This window comes from Zeus faber, assembly GCF_960531495.2.
Source record: "Zeus faber genome assembly, chromosome: 17".
In the NCBI taxonomy this organism is placed as follows: Eukaryota; Metazoa; Chordata; class Actinopteri; order Zeiformes; family Zeidae; genus Zeus; species Zeus faber.
The window spans coordinates 23,427,895-23,445,054 of record NC_137204.1 but is presented as its reverse complement, the minus strand read 5'-3'; the positions used below and the strand labels follow the sequence as shown (position 1 = coordinate 23,445,054).

At 47.7% G+C, this 17,160-nt stretch overlaps 1 protein-coding gene across 1 annotated transcript in view; it reads left to right on the top strand.

The window, feature by feature from the left end:
• Positions 1–1,901: 1,901 nt before the first annotated feature.
• Positions 1,902–17,160, top strand: part of LOC307243342 (matrix metalloproteinase-17-like) — a 79,681-nt gene continuing 64,422 nt past the window's right edge. Inside the window, exon 1 of the mRNA XM_080018117.1 lies at positions 1,902–2,424. Within this exon, the coding sequence (XP_079874243.1) occupies positions 2,281–2,424 (144 nt within the window). The 5' untranslated portion in view covers positions 1,902–2,280. The remainder of the gene's footprint in view (positions 2,425–17,160) is intronic.

The window sequence follows — 17,160 nt, the reverse complement described above, 5'->3', positions numbered from 1 at the left end:
CTTCATCTTCTTCTTCTCCTTCTCTTCTACTCCTTCTCCTTCATCTTCTCCTGCCTCTCCTTCTGCTTCTTCTGCTTCTTCGTCTTCTTCTCCTTCTTTGTCTCCTTCTTCTCCTTCTTCTCCTCCCTCTTTTTCTGCTTCTGCTTCTTCTTCTTTTCCTTCTTCTTCTCCGTCGTCTTCTCCTTGTCTTCTTCTGCTGCTGCTTCTTCGCTCCATCTTTTTCATCTCCTTCTTTGTCTCCTTCTTCTTCTTCTTCTCCTTCTTCTCCTTCCTCTTCTTATGCTTCTTCTTCGTCTTCTTCCACATCGTCTTCTTCTGCTTCTTCTTGTTCTCCTTCTTCTTCTTCTGCTTCTTCTTCTGCTTTTGGTTCTTTGTCTTCTTCTCCTTCTTCTTCATCTTCTCCTTCTTCTTCTCCTTCTTCTCCTTCGTCTTCTTCTCCTTATTCTCCTTCATCTTCTTCTGCTTCTTAATTTCCTTCTCCTTCTGCATCTTCTTCTTCTGCTTCTTCTTCTGCTTCTTCTTCTGCTGCTTCTTCGTCTCCATCTTCTTCGTCTCCTTCTTTGTCCCCTTCTTCTTCTCCTTCTCCTCCTGCTGCTGCTTCTTCTTCTTCTCCTCCTGCTGCTGCTTCTTCTTCTTCTCCTCCTGCTTCTTTCCTTCTGCTGCTGCTTCTTCTTCATCTTCTTCTTCTTCTTCGTCTCCTTCTTTTTCTCCTTCTCCTTCTTCTTCTCCTTCTCCTTCATCTTCATCTCTTTCTTCTTCCTATGCTTCTTCTTCTTCTTCTGGCTCTTTCTTTCTTTCTTTTCTTTCTTCTTCTGCTTGTTGTTGTTGTTGTTGTTGTTGTTGTTGTTGTTGTTGGAGCAGTATTATTAGTAATAGTAGCAGCAGTAGTAATAGTAATGGTACACTGTAAGTAGTAATAGTAGAAGTAGAAGTTGTAGTAGTATTATTAGCAGTGGCAGTATTATTATTATTATAAATAATAGTAGTAGCAGCAGTAGTTATTGTAATAGTGGTAGTAGTATACTATAAGTAGAAGTAAAGAAGTAAAGTAGCAGCAAAAGTGCTAGTAACGCTAGTAGCAGCAGTAGTAGTGCTACAATAGGAGTATATGTTGATAATAGTAGTTGTAGTAGCAGCTGTAGTAGAAACAGTATTAGCAGTAGCACTATAGTAGCAGGAGTAGTAGTAGCAATGGTAGTAGTAAGATCATTAGTAATACTTGCAGTGGTAGTATTAATAGTAATTGTAATAGAAGTTGCACTACGGGTATGGTATAATATGTAGAAGTAGTAGAAGTAGTAGTTGTAGCAGCGTAGTAATAGTAGTAATGACAGAAGTAGTGACTTGACACTTGCCATTTCACTGCATGAATGTATATACGTTGAATCTTGAATATTGAAAGTAAGAGCAAAAGTTGTAGTAACAGTAGTAAAAGAAGCAGTAGTAGCAGTAGCACAACAGGATCGTAGTTTTAATAATCACAGTTATACTGTAGTAGCAGCAGTAGGAGAAACGGTAGTTATATGGTTAGTAGTACTGGTAGTAGTAATTGTAATATAAGTAGCACTGGTACTATCAGTAGTACCCTGCTGGTCATGTTAGGACGCCGCTGCTGCTTCTTGGACGTGGAAGCCTAAACCGCGTGGAGCGCGCGCGTCAACGCCGCGCCGCGCGGCTAACATCAGACGCTTCCCTCGCGCCTCGCGCCAGACCGCCGTCACCCCTCCGCTCGCGCGCAGCTCCACACGCCACCCCCCCCCCCCTCCCCTCCTTCCCCCCACCACCACCACCACCACCACCACCCACCACCCACCACCACCCACCACCACCCACCCCGCTGCACGCTGCACGCGGCGTTTCCACGGCGGTTCCTCGTGGGGACACCGGAGGAAGCAGCTGCCCGCGCGGTCCGACGCTCGCCTCCCCGCGACCGCTCCGAACGCCCGAGTCACAATGCGCAGCGGCAGCGGCAGCGGCAAAGGCAGCGGCAACGGCAACGGCAACGGCAGCGGCAGCGGCAACGGCAACGGCAGCGGCAGCGGCAGCGGCAGCGGCAGCGGCAGCGGCAGCGGCAGCGGCAGCCCGTGAGCGCGGCGCGGAAAGTTCTCCCGCGAAGCCCGAGGAGTCTCGTCCCGTGGGCTCCCCCCGCGAGCCGCCGGCGGTTCACGCAGCGCGATCGCGCCGATGCGCGCGCCGCGCAGCGCAGGTTCCCCCCCGTGGAGGCGGCCGCAGGAGTCCGTGCTTGAGCCGTGCCCAGCAGGCGGACAGCGGTAGGGAACGATGCCCCGGTGGAGCGGAGCTGTGTGGATTATTCCTGTGGAGATGTTGCTGGTGCCTCTGGTTTGCTTCCTACACCTCCACCTCCATCCCCATCTGTGTGGAGCGGCTCCGTCTCTGTCCAGCCAGCAGCTGGACATGGGGGTGGTGAGTACCATATAGTACCTTCATATACATTATTCTACCTTATAGTACCTTATTATACCGTAATATACATTATTATACCTTATTCTACCTTATTATACATTATTGTACCGTAATATACATTATTATACCTTATTCTACCTTATTATACCTTAATATACATGATTATACATTATTATACTTTTACCTTATTTTACCTTAATATACATTATTATCCCTCATTCTACATTAGTATACCTTAATAAAGCTTATTATATATCTTCATATACATTATTGTACCTTCTTGTACCTTATTATACCATATTATACATTATTATACTATAATATACATTATTATACATTATCATACCTTAATATACATTATTCACATCTCGTGTAGTGCCTCTTTAATCACAATTGCTCCCAGATGCCTGCCTGAAACCTATACAAAATCAGGGTTTTTATTTTTGTTTATATATATATATAATTCTTTTTTTTTTTACAATATAGGCATAAGCCATAAGGAAAGGTATAACATCGCTTTGAATCTGATCTTTGAATCCCTATTCCCCAAATGACCTCCGATAAATGCACAGGCGTGCGTCCTAGAGTCACCGTTGAAGAAAGCACCAAGGCGGTAGATGTCAAGGAGATAATACTCGTTACACTTTGCAACATAAAACCCACCGACAACCACCGTGCAGAATAACAGGACGGTTGCACCAGGCGACGATGCGAGGCGTGTAATTGACGCACTTGTCTTTACCTCTTATCTGCTCTCTGGATATCACACCCACATCTCCACCTGCGCCTCCACCCAAATAAAGCTTTGTGTCAGACATGCACGGAAACTTTTTGACACGGTGAGTTCAGCGGGCTTGTCCTCCGGGCCGGGAATTAAGAGGATCAGACGGCCAATTGCATTTCAGAAATCACTACCAATTAACAGCGGCGGCGATGGGAGAGCCCGCTCCGACCTTTTACCCGAAGCAATAACCCAAATACCCTGCCGCGAAACAGCTCTGGTGAGAGGGAAAGCACCGCGCTGACACTTCCACCAGAGTGAAAGTATGTAAGTGCCTTTCATATCCAGTGCTTTGATAGGACAGTATACAACTATAATTATACTTCATAAAGTCACAGGGTGGCTTTTATTTTTTTTGGAGATGAGTGCTCACGCAGATGCTGACCACAATTTACCAAAAATAAAAATAAATAGTACTGGAGGTCGTCATTTCCAAGTGTATGGAACTAATGAGTCATTCATGAGCCGTCCCCGGTCCTCCTGCAGGGCGACGTGGAGAGCGAAAAACGTATGGAAGGGATAATTGCTTTGAAAGGTGGCGGAACGAATGTCGAAAAAAAGTCCCGGAAGCTGAATATACTCTGGGAAGACGGCGACGGGTTCTTGGCAAATGCACTTACCTCACGTACTTTTTACATTCTGTCTGCACGGCCCGCAAAAGTCCTTTTAACCCAACTGTCAAACATGGTGCTGTTATATTGGTCTTGTCTCTGTCTCTCTCTCCCTTCATACTTTTTACCCTTCACCGTTGACAGAAGATTCACGGTGATATTTGGCATCACTTTGCTTTTTTGGGGTTTTGTTTTTTCATCTAATGTCGATGATCAGCGGTTTTAAATGACATTGATTCCCTTGATTTAGGTGTAGCCTCCGACTCACTGAAACCGACATGGTCCAACGCAGCTGACATCACAACGCCACAATTGGCCAATTATAGCACCTTATCTTATAGACCCGTGTGTGTGTGTGTGTGTGTGTGTGTGTGTGTGTGTGTGTGTGTGTGTGTGTGTGTGTGTGTGTGTGTGTGTGTGTGTGTGTGTGTGTGTGTGTGTGTGCGTGCGTGCGTGCGTGCGTGCGTGTGTGCGTGTGTGTGTGTGTGGGCGCTCAGCTGGACGGGCTCAGGTGTGCGGATGTTCCTGAAGACGTCTGAGGCAGTCAGACGGAGGCGCGCACAGACGAACGCCCGTTACAGTAGCTTCACCCGCTGATGGGTGTTCAGCAAAGGCTTATCTGGCGCGGCGGAGGCTACACTCGAGCGGTTAAACGGCAGGTGGAGTTTTTTTTGTTTTGTTGTTTGGGCTAAGGATTCACTCACAGGGGGCGGTTTTCCCCATCGGGCCGGGGGCTTCGAAAACAATGAACCGTGACCCCACTTTAACACAATGGGACCCCTCTGAGGGAAGCCACCACTGCTGTTTGGGCTTGCGGGGGAGGGAGAGAGGGGGAGGGAAAGAGGGGGAGGGAGGGAGAGAGAAAGGGGGAGAGACTCCCATTGCCAGTGAAGGGGTAACTCAGCTCAAAAAAGATCTCAGAGTGGGTACACTACAAAAAACAAAAAATTGAGAATCACAATGATAGTACAAGTAAATTAATAAATGTATAAAATGCAACAAAATAAAAATAAAAACTCGAGAGAACGACTTAGTTATATATATTATTATATTCATTTCATATTTATTTATATATAATGTTTAAAAAAAAAAGAGAGATTATTTATCCCTGTACTTTAAAGTACCTGTAAAGTGAAAATAAAATAGCGATCGGAGTTTGTCACACCACAGAAACATGTGTTATGAACCAACCAGCCACATTTGAACTATTAAGACACGCCAAGTACATACAATTAGGATTCAAAACCGTGAAAAAAAACCCAGATCTCTCGGCTCTGAGACGCCGGGGGGCGTGTCCCCTGACCAGGCCCAATCTCGTGAGCCGTGTAGTAATATATGAACGTTTACATTGGCGTGACTTCCATGTTGTGCTGAACCCAGTCGTTTGTGTCCAGTTGCTGCGGGACTCCCCGCCCTCCGCTGCCCCCTGCTGGCCCCTCCGCGGCCCGCTAGCGTGCGGCTAATGCTAACGTAACCGAACGCCACACGCTCGAACCAACGGGACGGTTGTTTTTGGTCCCGGACGCATAGGCGGCAATTTCTATTCCTGCCGGGGGCGCAGCGGAGCGGAGAGCGCTGTGCGACATCACGGGCACCACGCCGGGTAGTGCAGGGGGGCCGGGCAGGCACCCGGAGGCCCCCGTGGGATCGGCGCCAAGGCTTGGCAGGAGTTCACCGTCTCCCTGAAGACTCCTTTTACTCCAGCTGTTTATTCCTGAAACAGCGATTTATCCCAGACTCCGGGCTCTTACCTTGGCTTATTTCACCACTGGTGCTCCGTTGCCGAGGGTCGGAACTGGTGTTTATATCCTGTTGGGGGGAGGGGTCATGCCGAGTATGACCCGTCTACATCATAGAGTCATGATTAAGCCCCGCCCAAAAAATCGGGACCACAAAAATTGTGAGAAACGGTTTAACGGTCAAACTCCACAATTCGGTCTCAGATCGTTCAGTCTTTTCGCATGTTTTCAGCAATTCACTGATAACTCGTGTAATGTTTTAATGCTCTCGATTCCCATAAAACACCAAACTTCTTTGCTCCTGTCGGTAGAAGGGATGTTATGAATCAGCCATTAAAAAAAATATTATGAAAAAAAAAAAAAAAAGTTGAAAACATTTGTTGTGCGGTAAAAGAAAAATAGTCTACGAGGAAAAATAGGGACGACACGTGCAACCACACGTGCCTTTTGACCTCGGGCACGTTGGAGGACAGCCTACCCCGGCCGGGGGGGGGGGGGAGGGGGTGCGCTTTCCCAAGCCCGGAAGTGCGGGGGGCGGTAAGCTAAGCTGTTCACAAACCCAACAGAGTAACGAAATGAAGGTGCTATATTCATGATAAAGTGTTTAAAATGAATCTGGATGTGTGACTGGATTACACACCGATCAGCCACACCATCAAAACCGCTGACGGGCGAAGTGAATAACGTCGATCGTCTCGTTCCGATGGCACCCGTCAAGGGGTGGGATAGGGGTGGGCCGCGAATTACACCCCTTGGCCACTTGTGCTGAAAGCCGTGAAATCTGCTGGCAGCGTTACGTATTGGCGCCGCGCGGGAAAAAGGAGCCGGCCTCCGTTTTCCGTCAAAGTCGTCCCGTAAACTTGCCCACTCTCCGCCTCGTATCGTCTCTGGCAAACTGCCGGTACGCCCGTGATATGGGAGCGCCTGGGGGTGGAAGCAGTACCAATGGCCGAAAAGTGGGGGCGGAGCGGAATCCGAGGTTTTTTCGGAATATTTATTTTGCGCAAATGTTTGAAAAAAGTTTTGTTTTCGGGACGGAAAACACAAACATTGGGGAACGTGTCCGAGCCGTGGAGCCGCGAGGACGAGCAACCGAAACGCATCCAGTCTCCACGGGGACAGGTCTTCATGTTCTTAAATTTGATTATTTTTCTACTTAAAAAATGCAACACAGACCCGAGACGTGTCTTTTACAGTTAGGGGTGCGCTGCGCTGACGGCTCCGGCGCAAGCTTTTCGCCGGCTGCACCGGAGCAGAGAGAGGAAGAGGAGAAATGTCTCTTCTGATAAAAGCCCAAACGGTTCTTAGACGAATATCTTAAACTTATTGCAAGTTAGAAGCTGGTTACATAGCCTAAATAAATAGAGAGTTGTTTTTTATTAATTTCTCCTTAATTTCTTTATTTTTTTTTGTCTATCGTCTGTCTGTCGGTCTCTGTCTATCGGCCTTGGGCTATATCCAAAATGTTATATCACGATGAAGTCCCACCGAAGTATCGCGATACGCGATCATTATCGTTGTCGTTGACGATGTGTTTTTTTTTTTTTGGGGGGGGGTTTCGTTGGGTTACAACAAATACAGCTACCATAAAAACGCTCCGAAACGGCGAGCCCCCATGACGGAACCGCGGGGAAGGGGATGGCTTTACGCCACTCCAACCAGGAGGTTGCAAGTGGCCGTCCGCCTACGGTGCGTGCGTGACGGACCTCCCCGTTCACCACGCTAACAGCGACCAAGCGGGCACCAAGCAAGAGCGAGTGACGAAATATACGTGGGACAAAAAGAAAGCACTTAAACTTTTCTCTCTATCTGTTGATCTCTACCTCCCTCTCTGTTTAGCCGTGAGATGGAGAGATTAAACTGGGCGCTATGGAAGTCCTTCCATTCCCCTCGGCGTTGCCGGGACGGTAGCGGGCCACGCCCTCCCTGCTCTGCTCCTGCTTTGGAAAACACAATCCCGCTTTGCTTTAGAATTTCCTTAATGAGAACACCATCTGGTCGTCTCCCTACCGGGGGCGGGGGGGCAGTGGGAGATTGGTGAAGCCCCCCACCCCCACCTCGCTTCCTTTGCCCCCCCGCCCTAATCCTGCTACGACCACAAGATATTGACAAGCAGTCGATGCCGCGCGCCGGCTGCTTTCATCATCTCCCTGCCGGCCTCCCGTTCGCTCGTCGGCGCGGTGGCATACTCCTTCCCTCCTCCACCTTTCTGCCTGGTTCTTCTTCTCCCGGAATTCCCTCTCTTCTTCCTGCTCCGCGGAGGAAGCCTGTGCTGCCGGCCTGGTTGTAGCTCAGGGTGGAGCGGTGACATATCCCCCGTGTCCCTTCCTTCCCCGGTCCCCGAGAGGAAGCCGCGCTCCGCCGTTCTGATTCCAAACCCTGAGGCGGCGAAGGCGGAGGACGCCGGGTTGATTGACGGTCGAGAGGAAAGGACGACGAGACCCGAGCAATTAGACAGAAAGGGTAAAGGAAAGAAAAGCAGGTGGAGTCTTCCACTTTAACGAGTCAAAAACACAAAATCAATACCTCCTCCTCGGACGAGTCTGCATCTCAGGCTCTAATGAAGCAGCCAGAGACGGCCATCTGTGGGAAGCGGAATAAATATTTTCCCCAACTTGTCCTCCACAGCTGTGGAGTAGGAGTGTGTAGGAGGAAATGTAAGAAAAAAACAAACATACCAACTTCTGTACAACTCTGTCCTCACATCCCGCACCGCAAGAATACTTTTAGCACAGGCGTCCTACTTCCATCGAGCGGCGTGACCTTGGGGCCGTAGCGCCGCGTCGCAGGGCGGGGATTCGGGGCGAGGAGATTATTTCGGGATGCGTCCGGAGGGAGAGGACGGCGCGGGGCGAGAGAATGTGTTTTGCCGGAATGAGATTGACGGAGTGAGATAAAGAGACGGTTTGTGCAGGCGCAGCCCGTGAGAAGGGGGGGGGAGTCAGGGAAGCCGTCCTCTCATCAGCTCATTTCCATCCTGTCCTTCCTCCCTTCACGGAGCGGGAAGCTCTGCGGCCGCCGCCGCTGCCGCCGCCGCTGCCGCCGCCGCTGCCGCCGCCGCTGCCGAGGACGTTTGCCGCCGGGCTCCTCAGTATTCTCGGAGGACGGCGCGGCGAGGTTTGTGAGTCCCGCGTCCTCGCCGGCCCACGCTGCGGCGGAACCCTCCGGGGGCGACCGCTCGCTGGAGGTTGTGCGACCACCAATCAATAGTTTTCTATTCACCTCCTGTATCTCGTGAATCATGAAAATGTTTTTTTTTCTTAGTTATGACCCCTTGTAGAAAGTGCTTCGACGATGAACAGTTCAGTGTAAAAGAAAGCGGCAGAGAGAGGACTTTCCAGAGCCTCACCGTTCTCATGGCCGTCAGAGGAAAATGTTTCCTTTTATTAAAAAGCACAAGTTATCCAAAGGCAACCCCAAGCCGGGACGGACGACCGCACGGCTGCGACGGATCAAGTTGTGTGGTCGAGCGCGGAGCCGCACGCGATCGCGTTGCTTCCCCATTGGCTCCCTCTGACTTCATCTGCCGCGTTGAGGTTTGGAAGCGGGCTGGCCCGCTCTCCCGTTCCCCTTATAGAAACCCCAAAATCAACTCCATGTGTTGCTTCGCTGCCGTTCCACCAGAGGCGCCCCGCCCTCTTCCTCGTCTCGGACCAGATGAAGGCCGCCGCGGTCGGCAGCGCTCGTCAGAGGCGCGACCAGATCTTGTAATTAGAGCGGCTTCTAGTGCAGCGCTGGGCTGCATGGTATCGCTTAAAATAACCCAGAGGCCAGTCAGTTACGCAGCGATAGACTGGCTTGAAAGCGCCAAGGAACCCCAAAGCAACAAACTCCACCTCAATTACCAGCAGAATCTGGCAGGACTATAATGAAAGTGGTATTCATTTCTGTGTGTGTGTGTGTGTGTGTGTGTGTGTGGGTTCACTTACACACACCACACAGGCATTATGCGTGTGCATGTAAGTGAATGAATAACTGCCCACTCAAAAGTTCAAGTATATACGTATATATAAATATACTGTATATGTAGTATGAAGCTTATTCTATATTTAGGTGGGGGTTGGTCTGGTCATATTTCATCTGTAATGCCCCTTACCTCTTTTTAGTGGCCTTGAGCAAGGCACTGAACCTAGATCTGCTCCAGTAAGCTCTGCTTTGTTTGGCTGACCCTCTGCTCTGACCTCCAACGCAATACATATTTATTCTTTATTTATTTATTGAGTGTACTGAAAGAATTGCCACACACGCGAATACAGTATATATATTGTATATATCTATCTATATATACAGTATATGATAGTATAGTTTGGAGGTTGGGGTGTGTGTGTGTGTGCGTGTGCGTGTGCGTGCGTGCGTGTGTGTGTGTGCGTATGTGTGTGTGTGTGTGTGTGTGTGTGTGTGTGTGTGTGCATGTATCTTTCAAAATGTATTGTTTCAAGCATGAATTCCTTTTGCTCTGCGGGTCAAACAGAAATAAAGATAATAGACGGAGACGGAGGCTTTGTAGGTTTAGTCAGTGGGAGATGGAGGGAGGGGGGAGGTGGGAGGTGGGAGGGGGAGGTGGGAGGGGGAGGGAACATTTATAGTGCGATAGAGAGAGATAACTACAGAGACCTGTATTCCACTAGTGCGTCTGAGCAATATGGTAATGATCCAGATGATTGGCGAGAAGAACATTTAGCCCTATTACCCCGGGGAGCACTTACATTCAAGACTGTATCTTGAGGTTCTCCCATCCCCGCCGAGTAGCCCTGCAGCATTGTGGTCTGGCCACGCCGCCGATGACGGGGCCGCAGCGTAAAGCCAGGCAGCGCTCGTCTCGTCGCCAGGTCTCTGTGCCCCCGGCTTTTGTGTGCGTGTCGGCTCAGAACCGACTGCCTGGTGCGGGTGCGCCAAACCTTTCAGACGTCTCTCCACTTCCATACCTAACGTACATTATATAGAGTGATGTTGCCGTGTGTACCATCCATGCCATCCGTCCCTTAAAATAAAGAATTAATTGGAGAAACATAAAATGGCGTGTTTTATCCTTATTTTTTTAGAGTTTAAGGGTCGTTTTTCATTTTAAAAAAATTAAGCAGCGTCCATTTTCCAAACAGGATGAGAGGGTACCTTCCCTCCTATTGGCTGTCGCCTGGCGCCCGTGCACGGCTCTCTCGCACAAATTTAAAACCCGCTCAACTTTCATCGTCCCCTCGCTCTGTCGGAAATGCACTGCAGCCTGTCGCTTCGCGGGCGTGGCATTAGGACAACCGCACATCGTCGGTTCAAAGGATATCCGGTGAAGGAGCGCTTTGAACCGCTCCAACATGTTCAGCACCCCGTTAATCAGGGGGAAACAGACCTCTGTGTCAGCCGAGCGCCTTCCGTCCGCTTTGGCCGTGCGATGGGATGCTCCGGCAAGCTGCTGAGCCTGCACGGCCGGCTGTCGGGCCGAGTGCATCGCTCGTGCTTTTTATTTACACGGGCGACTTCAATCTGTTTTGGGATCGGCGCCAGTTTTTCAGAAGTGGCCGCCTTGCACCCCGATGGGATCGGAGTTGATTTGCTATCTGCTGACCTGCAATTCACCATTCGTCTGCGTCCGCGACAGAGACGAGCAATTCAGTTTCCTCTACCGGTCAGGACTGATGTCTTTACCCTCCAAGTCACAGTCACCCCTCTTGTTATTAAAATATTCCCCTTCGTGCGCTCGGGCTGTCCTCCTTTATGTCCCTCCACGTAAAATAACACAATGAGTTAATTAATATTTCTTGCGGTCCAGACCAGCCCTTGAAGCACACCGCCAATATAAATGTAGGTCTTTTTAACGCAACTTCCCTTTTGTTTTAAATGTTTTTTCTTACATCCCATGATTTGTGTTCAGAAACCTGGCTTCAGTCACTTCACCCGTTGCTGAACTAAATCCTGTAGACTATGCCGTGGCTGTCTGAACTCCCCAAGGCTCACGGGCCATGGGAATTGCTCAGGATTTTTGATACATCTCAAGTGCAGCCACATTGCTTCAGATCTACCAAGTACCTTTGAGGTGCTTGTGTTTAAAGTCATCGGTGAAAACCCACTCCTTTGCACTATGATCTATTACAAACTCTACATGTACGGGTTAGAAACGATCAAGCTATGAACTTGCTCCTTCTCTAAAATGTATTCGTTCTCGCATTTTCAATCAGTCAGTCGGCTGATATATTCTCCTCTGTTTTTATTGAATCATCTCACTCCACGGCTCATTAAAAAAAATATGTAAATGACACAGTCTACTGTTTTAATGTTTTATGCACTCCCATTTTAGATAAGGTCGCACCCCTGTAAACCCGCTCGACCAAAACCCCGAATTGGCATTCGTCAGTCAAGGGGGATTTATCAAGGCAGAACGGATGTGGGGGAAAAATAAAATCACATCTCACATCTCAAAGTTCACCTTCTTTCAGTGAAAGAGCTGCTGTTCTCCTTTAATCACACAGTAAGGAAGGCTAGAGCGGCTTACTTTAGAAACCATATCATTGCCAAATAGCACAATTTGAGGTTATTATTTAAAACGGCTTACAAATAGGTAAATTGTGCTCCCTCTGCCTCTTCAGCCCCTTCTGTCAAGTGTTGAAATACATTCAATTAAATTTTAGAACCGGGTCGGAATTTCCGGCACAAAAAAAAGTGTTTTTTTATGAAAATGTTGTCACATACAGCGGAGCGCCGCACCTTTATCATCATTGAGTTAAAAAATAAAAATAAAAAAACAGACACAGTGTTCTGGGAGAGGTTCAGTTCGGACTCCAGAGGTGCTCCGGGCTCCGCCGGCAGCACAAGCCCCAAACAGCGCACCGCAGCCCGGGCGCCGGAGAACAAGGTCTCACCGGGGGGGCGGCGTTAAATTAAATAAAAGAACACACACTAGAGGAAGGCCAAAGAGAGTTCATGGATGTGGTGAGGGAGGACATGCGGGCGGTTGGGGTAAGGGAGGAAGATGCCGCAGAACAGAAGGTGTTGGAGGCAGATGATCCGCTGTGGCAACCCCTAACGGGAGCAGCCCGAAAACGAAGAAGAAGAAGACACTGTTCTGGTGCGGCGCACACTGTTCTGGCACACATCGCTGACGCGCCCGGGCGCCTCCCTCTGGACGGCGTGCTAGGCGGCCGCCAAACGTGGCTTCAGGAAGAGCCGGCCCTTGGTTCGATTGTGGAACACTGACATTTATTATTATTATTTTCTAATCGCAGCCTTTGCGATTTGAAAATTGAGGTTTGAATTCGATGAATCATTCAGCCCTAGCCTTAAGTTGGTTCCCCTCCTATTTGTCAACCAGGAGTTTTACAGTCAAACTTTTACACACGGGGTCCCCCAGGGTTTAGTACTTGGTCCAGTGTTATTCTTTGTGCATGTTTCACCTGTGTTGCATTATACGCTGCTCGTTTCCCCTATCCATGCTATGCAACACCAATAACTCCTCTAATTTCCTCCACTCACCAATTGGCCCAAAACACCTGACAGGTTCTGTCCGTAAATGAACGATAATCCTGCGCTACGAATCTGGGTGTCACTTTTGGAATGGTCTACCGCTCACTACAAGATCTGCTATTTTGTTGTATATATATATATATTTTTTATTCATAAGAAATCAGGTGTTAATTAGCGTTTTTATAGTAAGTTTGGCAACCTTTTGTTGTTAATTAGTTGTTTGAAATCTCACACCCACCTAATTCTGATTGTTCTGAATTGACAATACATTTACCTGCTGTTCTGCTATAGTTACCCTCAATGTCTATCTGTCTATCTACAATTATGACTTAAAATGTCTTTGTGTGCATTACACGTCCATCTGTCCATCTAGTTTATGTGCTTTACCTTTCCATCTAATCTTCTACCCAGGTGCTTTACCTGTCTCTCTGTCTACCCAGGTGCTTTTCCTGTCCATCTGCCCATCTAATCTTCTACCCAGGTGCTTTACCTGTCTCTCTGTCTACCCAGGTGCTTTTCCTGTCTATATGTCTATATGTCTAGCCGGTCTATCCATGGACTTCGCCTGTCTCTCCCTCTTTAGTTGTGTGGCCGTTTAAACCGCATCATTTAAACCATAATGACCACAAAGAAGAGCACAGGTCGCTCCCTTTGTTTCCGTCTTAACTGGACGACCGAAACCACAGCTCAAACTGGGTAAAAAGAGCAGCAGAGGAGGTTTCTTTTCCTTTCCAAAGTGTTAATTTATTCCGCAGCCTCTCCTCCTCTTTCCTCTGTGGGACTGTGCCGCTCGGTCCTGTGGAGACGCTTTGGTCTGCTGGAAGTTGCTGTTAAATAAACCAGCAGCTCGATGCGGCTTTAATGGCGGCTCTTCATCAGCCGTGTGTGCCATGGTGGCGTGTGTTATTTTACATTGCAACTGTGCTGCAAACTAGAAACCTCACGGCTGGATTTTAGATTTATTGATTAGTAAATGAAGTGGACGTTCATGGGGTGAGTGACTTTGATGACTCAAAGGATCCAGTTGCACACCACGATTCTCCATTATACCTTCCACATCGTACGTTTTCTAGAGATGTGTGGTTTTGTCCCGCAAGGCTGTTGATTGGTTGACTGTACATTACTGCCTGTGCTGCGTCACTGATTAAATGACTTTCTCTATTGATTGGTTGATATGATTTCACGGGACTGACCTTATTGGCTATTATAAAGACGCTGATCTGAATAAGGCGTCAGGTCCTGAATGAATGGGTCTATTTAAAAAGCAAGGAGGCTGAACTAAGTCTTGTGATCTAGATGATGAGCTGCTATTGCCTCTTATCACTGGAAGGTTATAAAAATATTGCATTGCTGTTAAAATGTTAAATAATGTCAGATGACCTATCAGGTAAGAAATAATCAGTTTTAAGCAGAAATAAGTGCTCTACGCATTAGGTTTTGAGTCCATGGTTATGTTATTGGTTACACATTCAAGCTGACAATTCGGATACCCCTTCTAATTTCAATTTGTTAAAACAGTGTCGGGAGTATTAGAATCGTTGTTGGGGTAAGATGTTATGCCATAACTTGCTCAATTGTTTCAAACCTTCCTGAACCTCCATGTTTTGTCACTACTTCTATCTGCTACCATGTCTCGTCCTTGGCGTGGTTCAAAACATATTCATGATCTTACATATTTTGCCATTTGTGACCGTAGAGCATTCTCTCCTCTTCTGTCGTTGGTTCTTCTCCATCTCCTGTTAATGATCACAGTATGTGAGTTCAGATCTTGTGCTTCATTGTCTTGCTTTTCTTGGAGGTATGGGTGCAACGAATAATCGACGCAGTCGACCAAAATCGATGACCAAATTTGTTGCCAGCGAATTGAATTGTCGGTTAGTTGGTGATGTCGTCGCGTGTGTTTTTCGCGCTGGCTCGGAATACTCTGACGTGTAACGTTAGGCATTAGCGCTCACGAGAGTGAAGTGAATAATAGCACGATGGCAACACCTTCACCGCCAAAAACCTCCAAAGTGCGGGAGCGTTTCACCGCTAACTCGGCCAAAGTGCTTGTGAACTGCAACATTTGCGACGCTGACCTTGCCTGGCATGGGAGCACACCAGTGGTGCCGGAGCATCGGAAGAGGCGGCGCGGTGGCTCTCTGGATGATGAAGACTCGTCGTGGTAAGTTAGTGTGCATCTAATGTTAATGTTAAACAGGGCTGGGCCGATAATTTCACGCAAAAAAAACCCCCGTCATCGTCAGTTGTTAATGTTTTTCTAAAATGTATAAAATAATCAGCATTTCCGATGTATATACATTATAAATTTCATGTATGCTTAAACACCGCTCGATCCCTCTAAAAAACAGAGCCGACAATACTTCTCCCTGCAACGATCGCGCTGTCTTTGAAGTTTGGGCAACATTGCGAAGCAAGCATTGTTTTTCTCTCCCTTTTTGCAGTAGACTATGAAGTGATATATAATAATAATAATTATAATAATATGTATAATAATAATCCATCCAAACGGGTTTTTAGCACTGCTGGAAACAAAGTCACACCGCCCTGCCCGGTGAACACGCTCGTCTTCTGGGCACGGAACCTCAACAAAATCAACAGAAAATCAAACAGGCCAGACATTTTCTTTTATTGTTTATTTATTTACTTGCTTGTGTATTTAACGGGGACACATAGAATAAACAGGGACTGGCCCCAAAAAGCACAAATATTGTTTCACATTTCATATCTGAGAATGTTCAGAAAGGCTTTTTGATTAAAATAGACTTCAACCATCGCAGCTCTGTTACATTTAGTTTTAACAAAGCCTACTTTGTTTAGCGCTGCAAAAATGAACATTTATTTGATTTGTTCCAGAACGTCTGGAAGAATTTAATCTTTGTTCTGTTTAAAGAAATAAGTGTTGTAAATTATTGTGGCAGACCAAGCCACGGGCAGGGATCGTGGGTGCGCGCTCCTGAATCGAGCGTTCCACAACTGCCACCGGGAAAAGGCTCCAGCGTTTCTCTGTCTGCTTTATTTTATCATTTGTAATTACCTCCGCATTGGAGCGCTTTATGTCGAACTGCTTCTCTCTCTCCGTCATTCCGCCTCAACCAGGGCAGCAAGCCTGCAACATTTCTATTCTACTTATGCTGCCTTTTCCTGAGCGAAAGAGACGAGACGATAACGTCGATTCGATTACTGGGTGGCGATCGATCGGCAGCAACAATTTCATGACCGGCCCGGCTCTAATGTTAATTGCCCTGCTGTGCGGTATGACGATATATATCACGATAGAGAAATTAGTATTTTATATTGTGGTGTAGGGATGGTGTGGTTTGAGCAGCACCACCTGTCGTGGGTCTAGGTAATTGGGGCCCGGGATCAGTGTGGCTGTACACCTCTTGCTCACTCATTGGTCACACAAGCAATGGGTAAAACCTCCATCTGCCCACACACACACACAGGAGAGGAGCCTCTGTCATGACATCCACTCCGGGCTTGCTCCACCTAGCCCACTCTCTGCAATAAACGTGTATGTTTCTACTCCATTGTCTGTGTATCCACTCGAGCGGCGTGTGGCAGGCGAAACGGCCACATATATCGCCGTGTCGCAAATCGGCGGCAGAACTGCTTTGCGACAATCACTGATTTACGGTGCATTTTGTAATCTGCACGTGCAAGCAAGTGTAAACAAGCACGACTAAACGCGAAGCGAAGCAGAGAACATTCGTCTGCTACTGCGCCGCGGAAGCTTAAGGTGAGGGTGATGACCAAGCTCGACACGAGCAGCTTTTTGTTTTTTTTCGATAGCGTTTTGGTTCAAGGTTTCAGTGAATTGAGGTTTACATTGCAAATAAGTTGGATTCTGATATATACAGTATGTCGCTTATTTTGCCTCGCCTGTGAATTTGAGAGCCCTGGCAAGCAACGTGTCACAAAGAGACTTCACGATCATTATATCACATGCCTAAAACAACCTCAAGCTAAATTTAAAAGATGATAGGTAAGAGCCGTTGAGTAATTGTGCGATTCATAATCTGAATAGTTGATTATTCATTATAATAATCGTTTGATTTTTCAACTATCAAAATAGTCATTAGTTTCATTCAGCCCTACTGGGAAGCAGTGTTCTCTGCAAGCGACTCGGTGCAATTCTGAATCTGAAAAG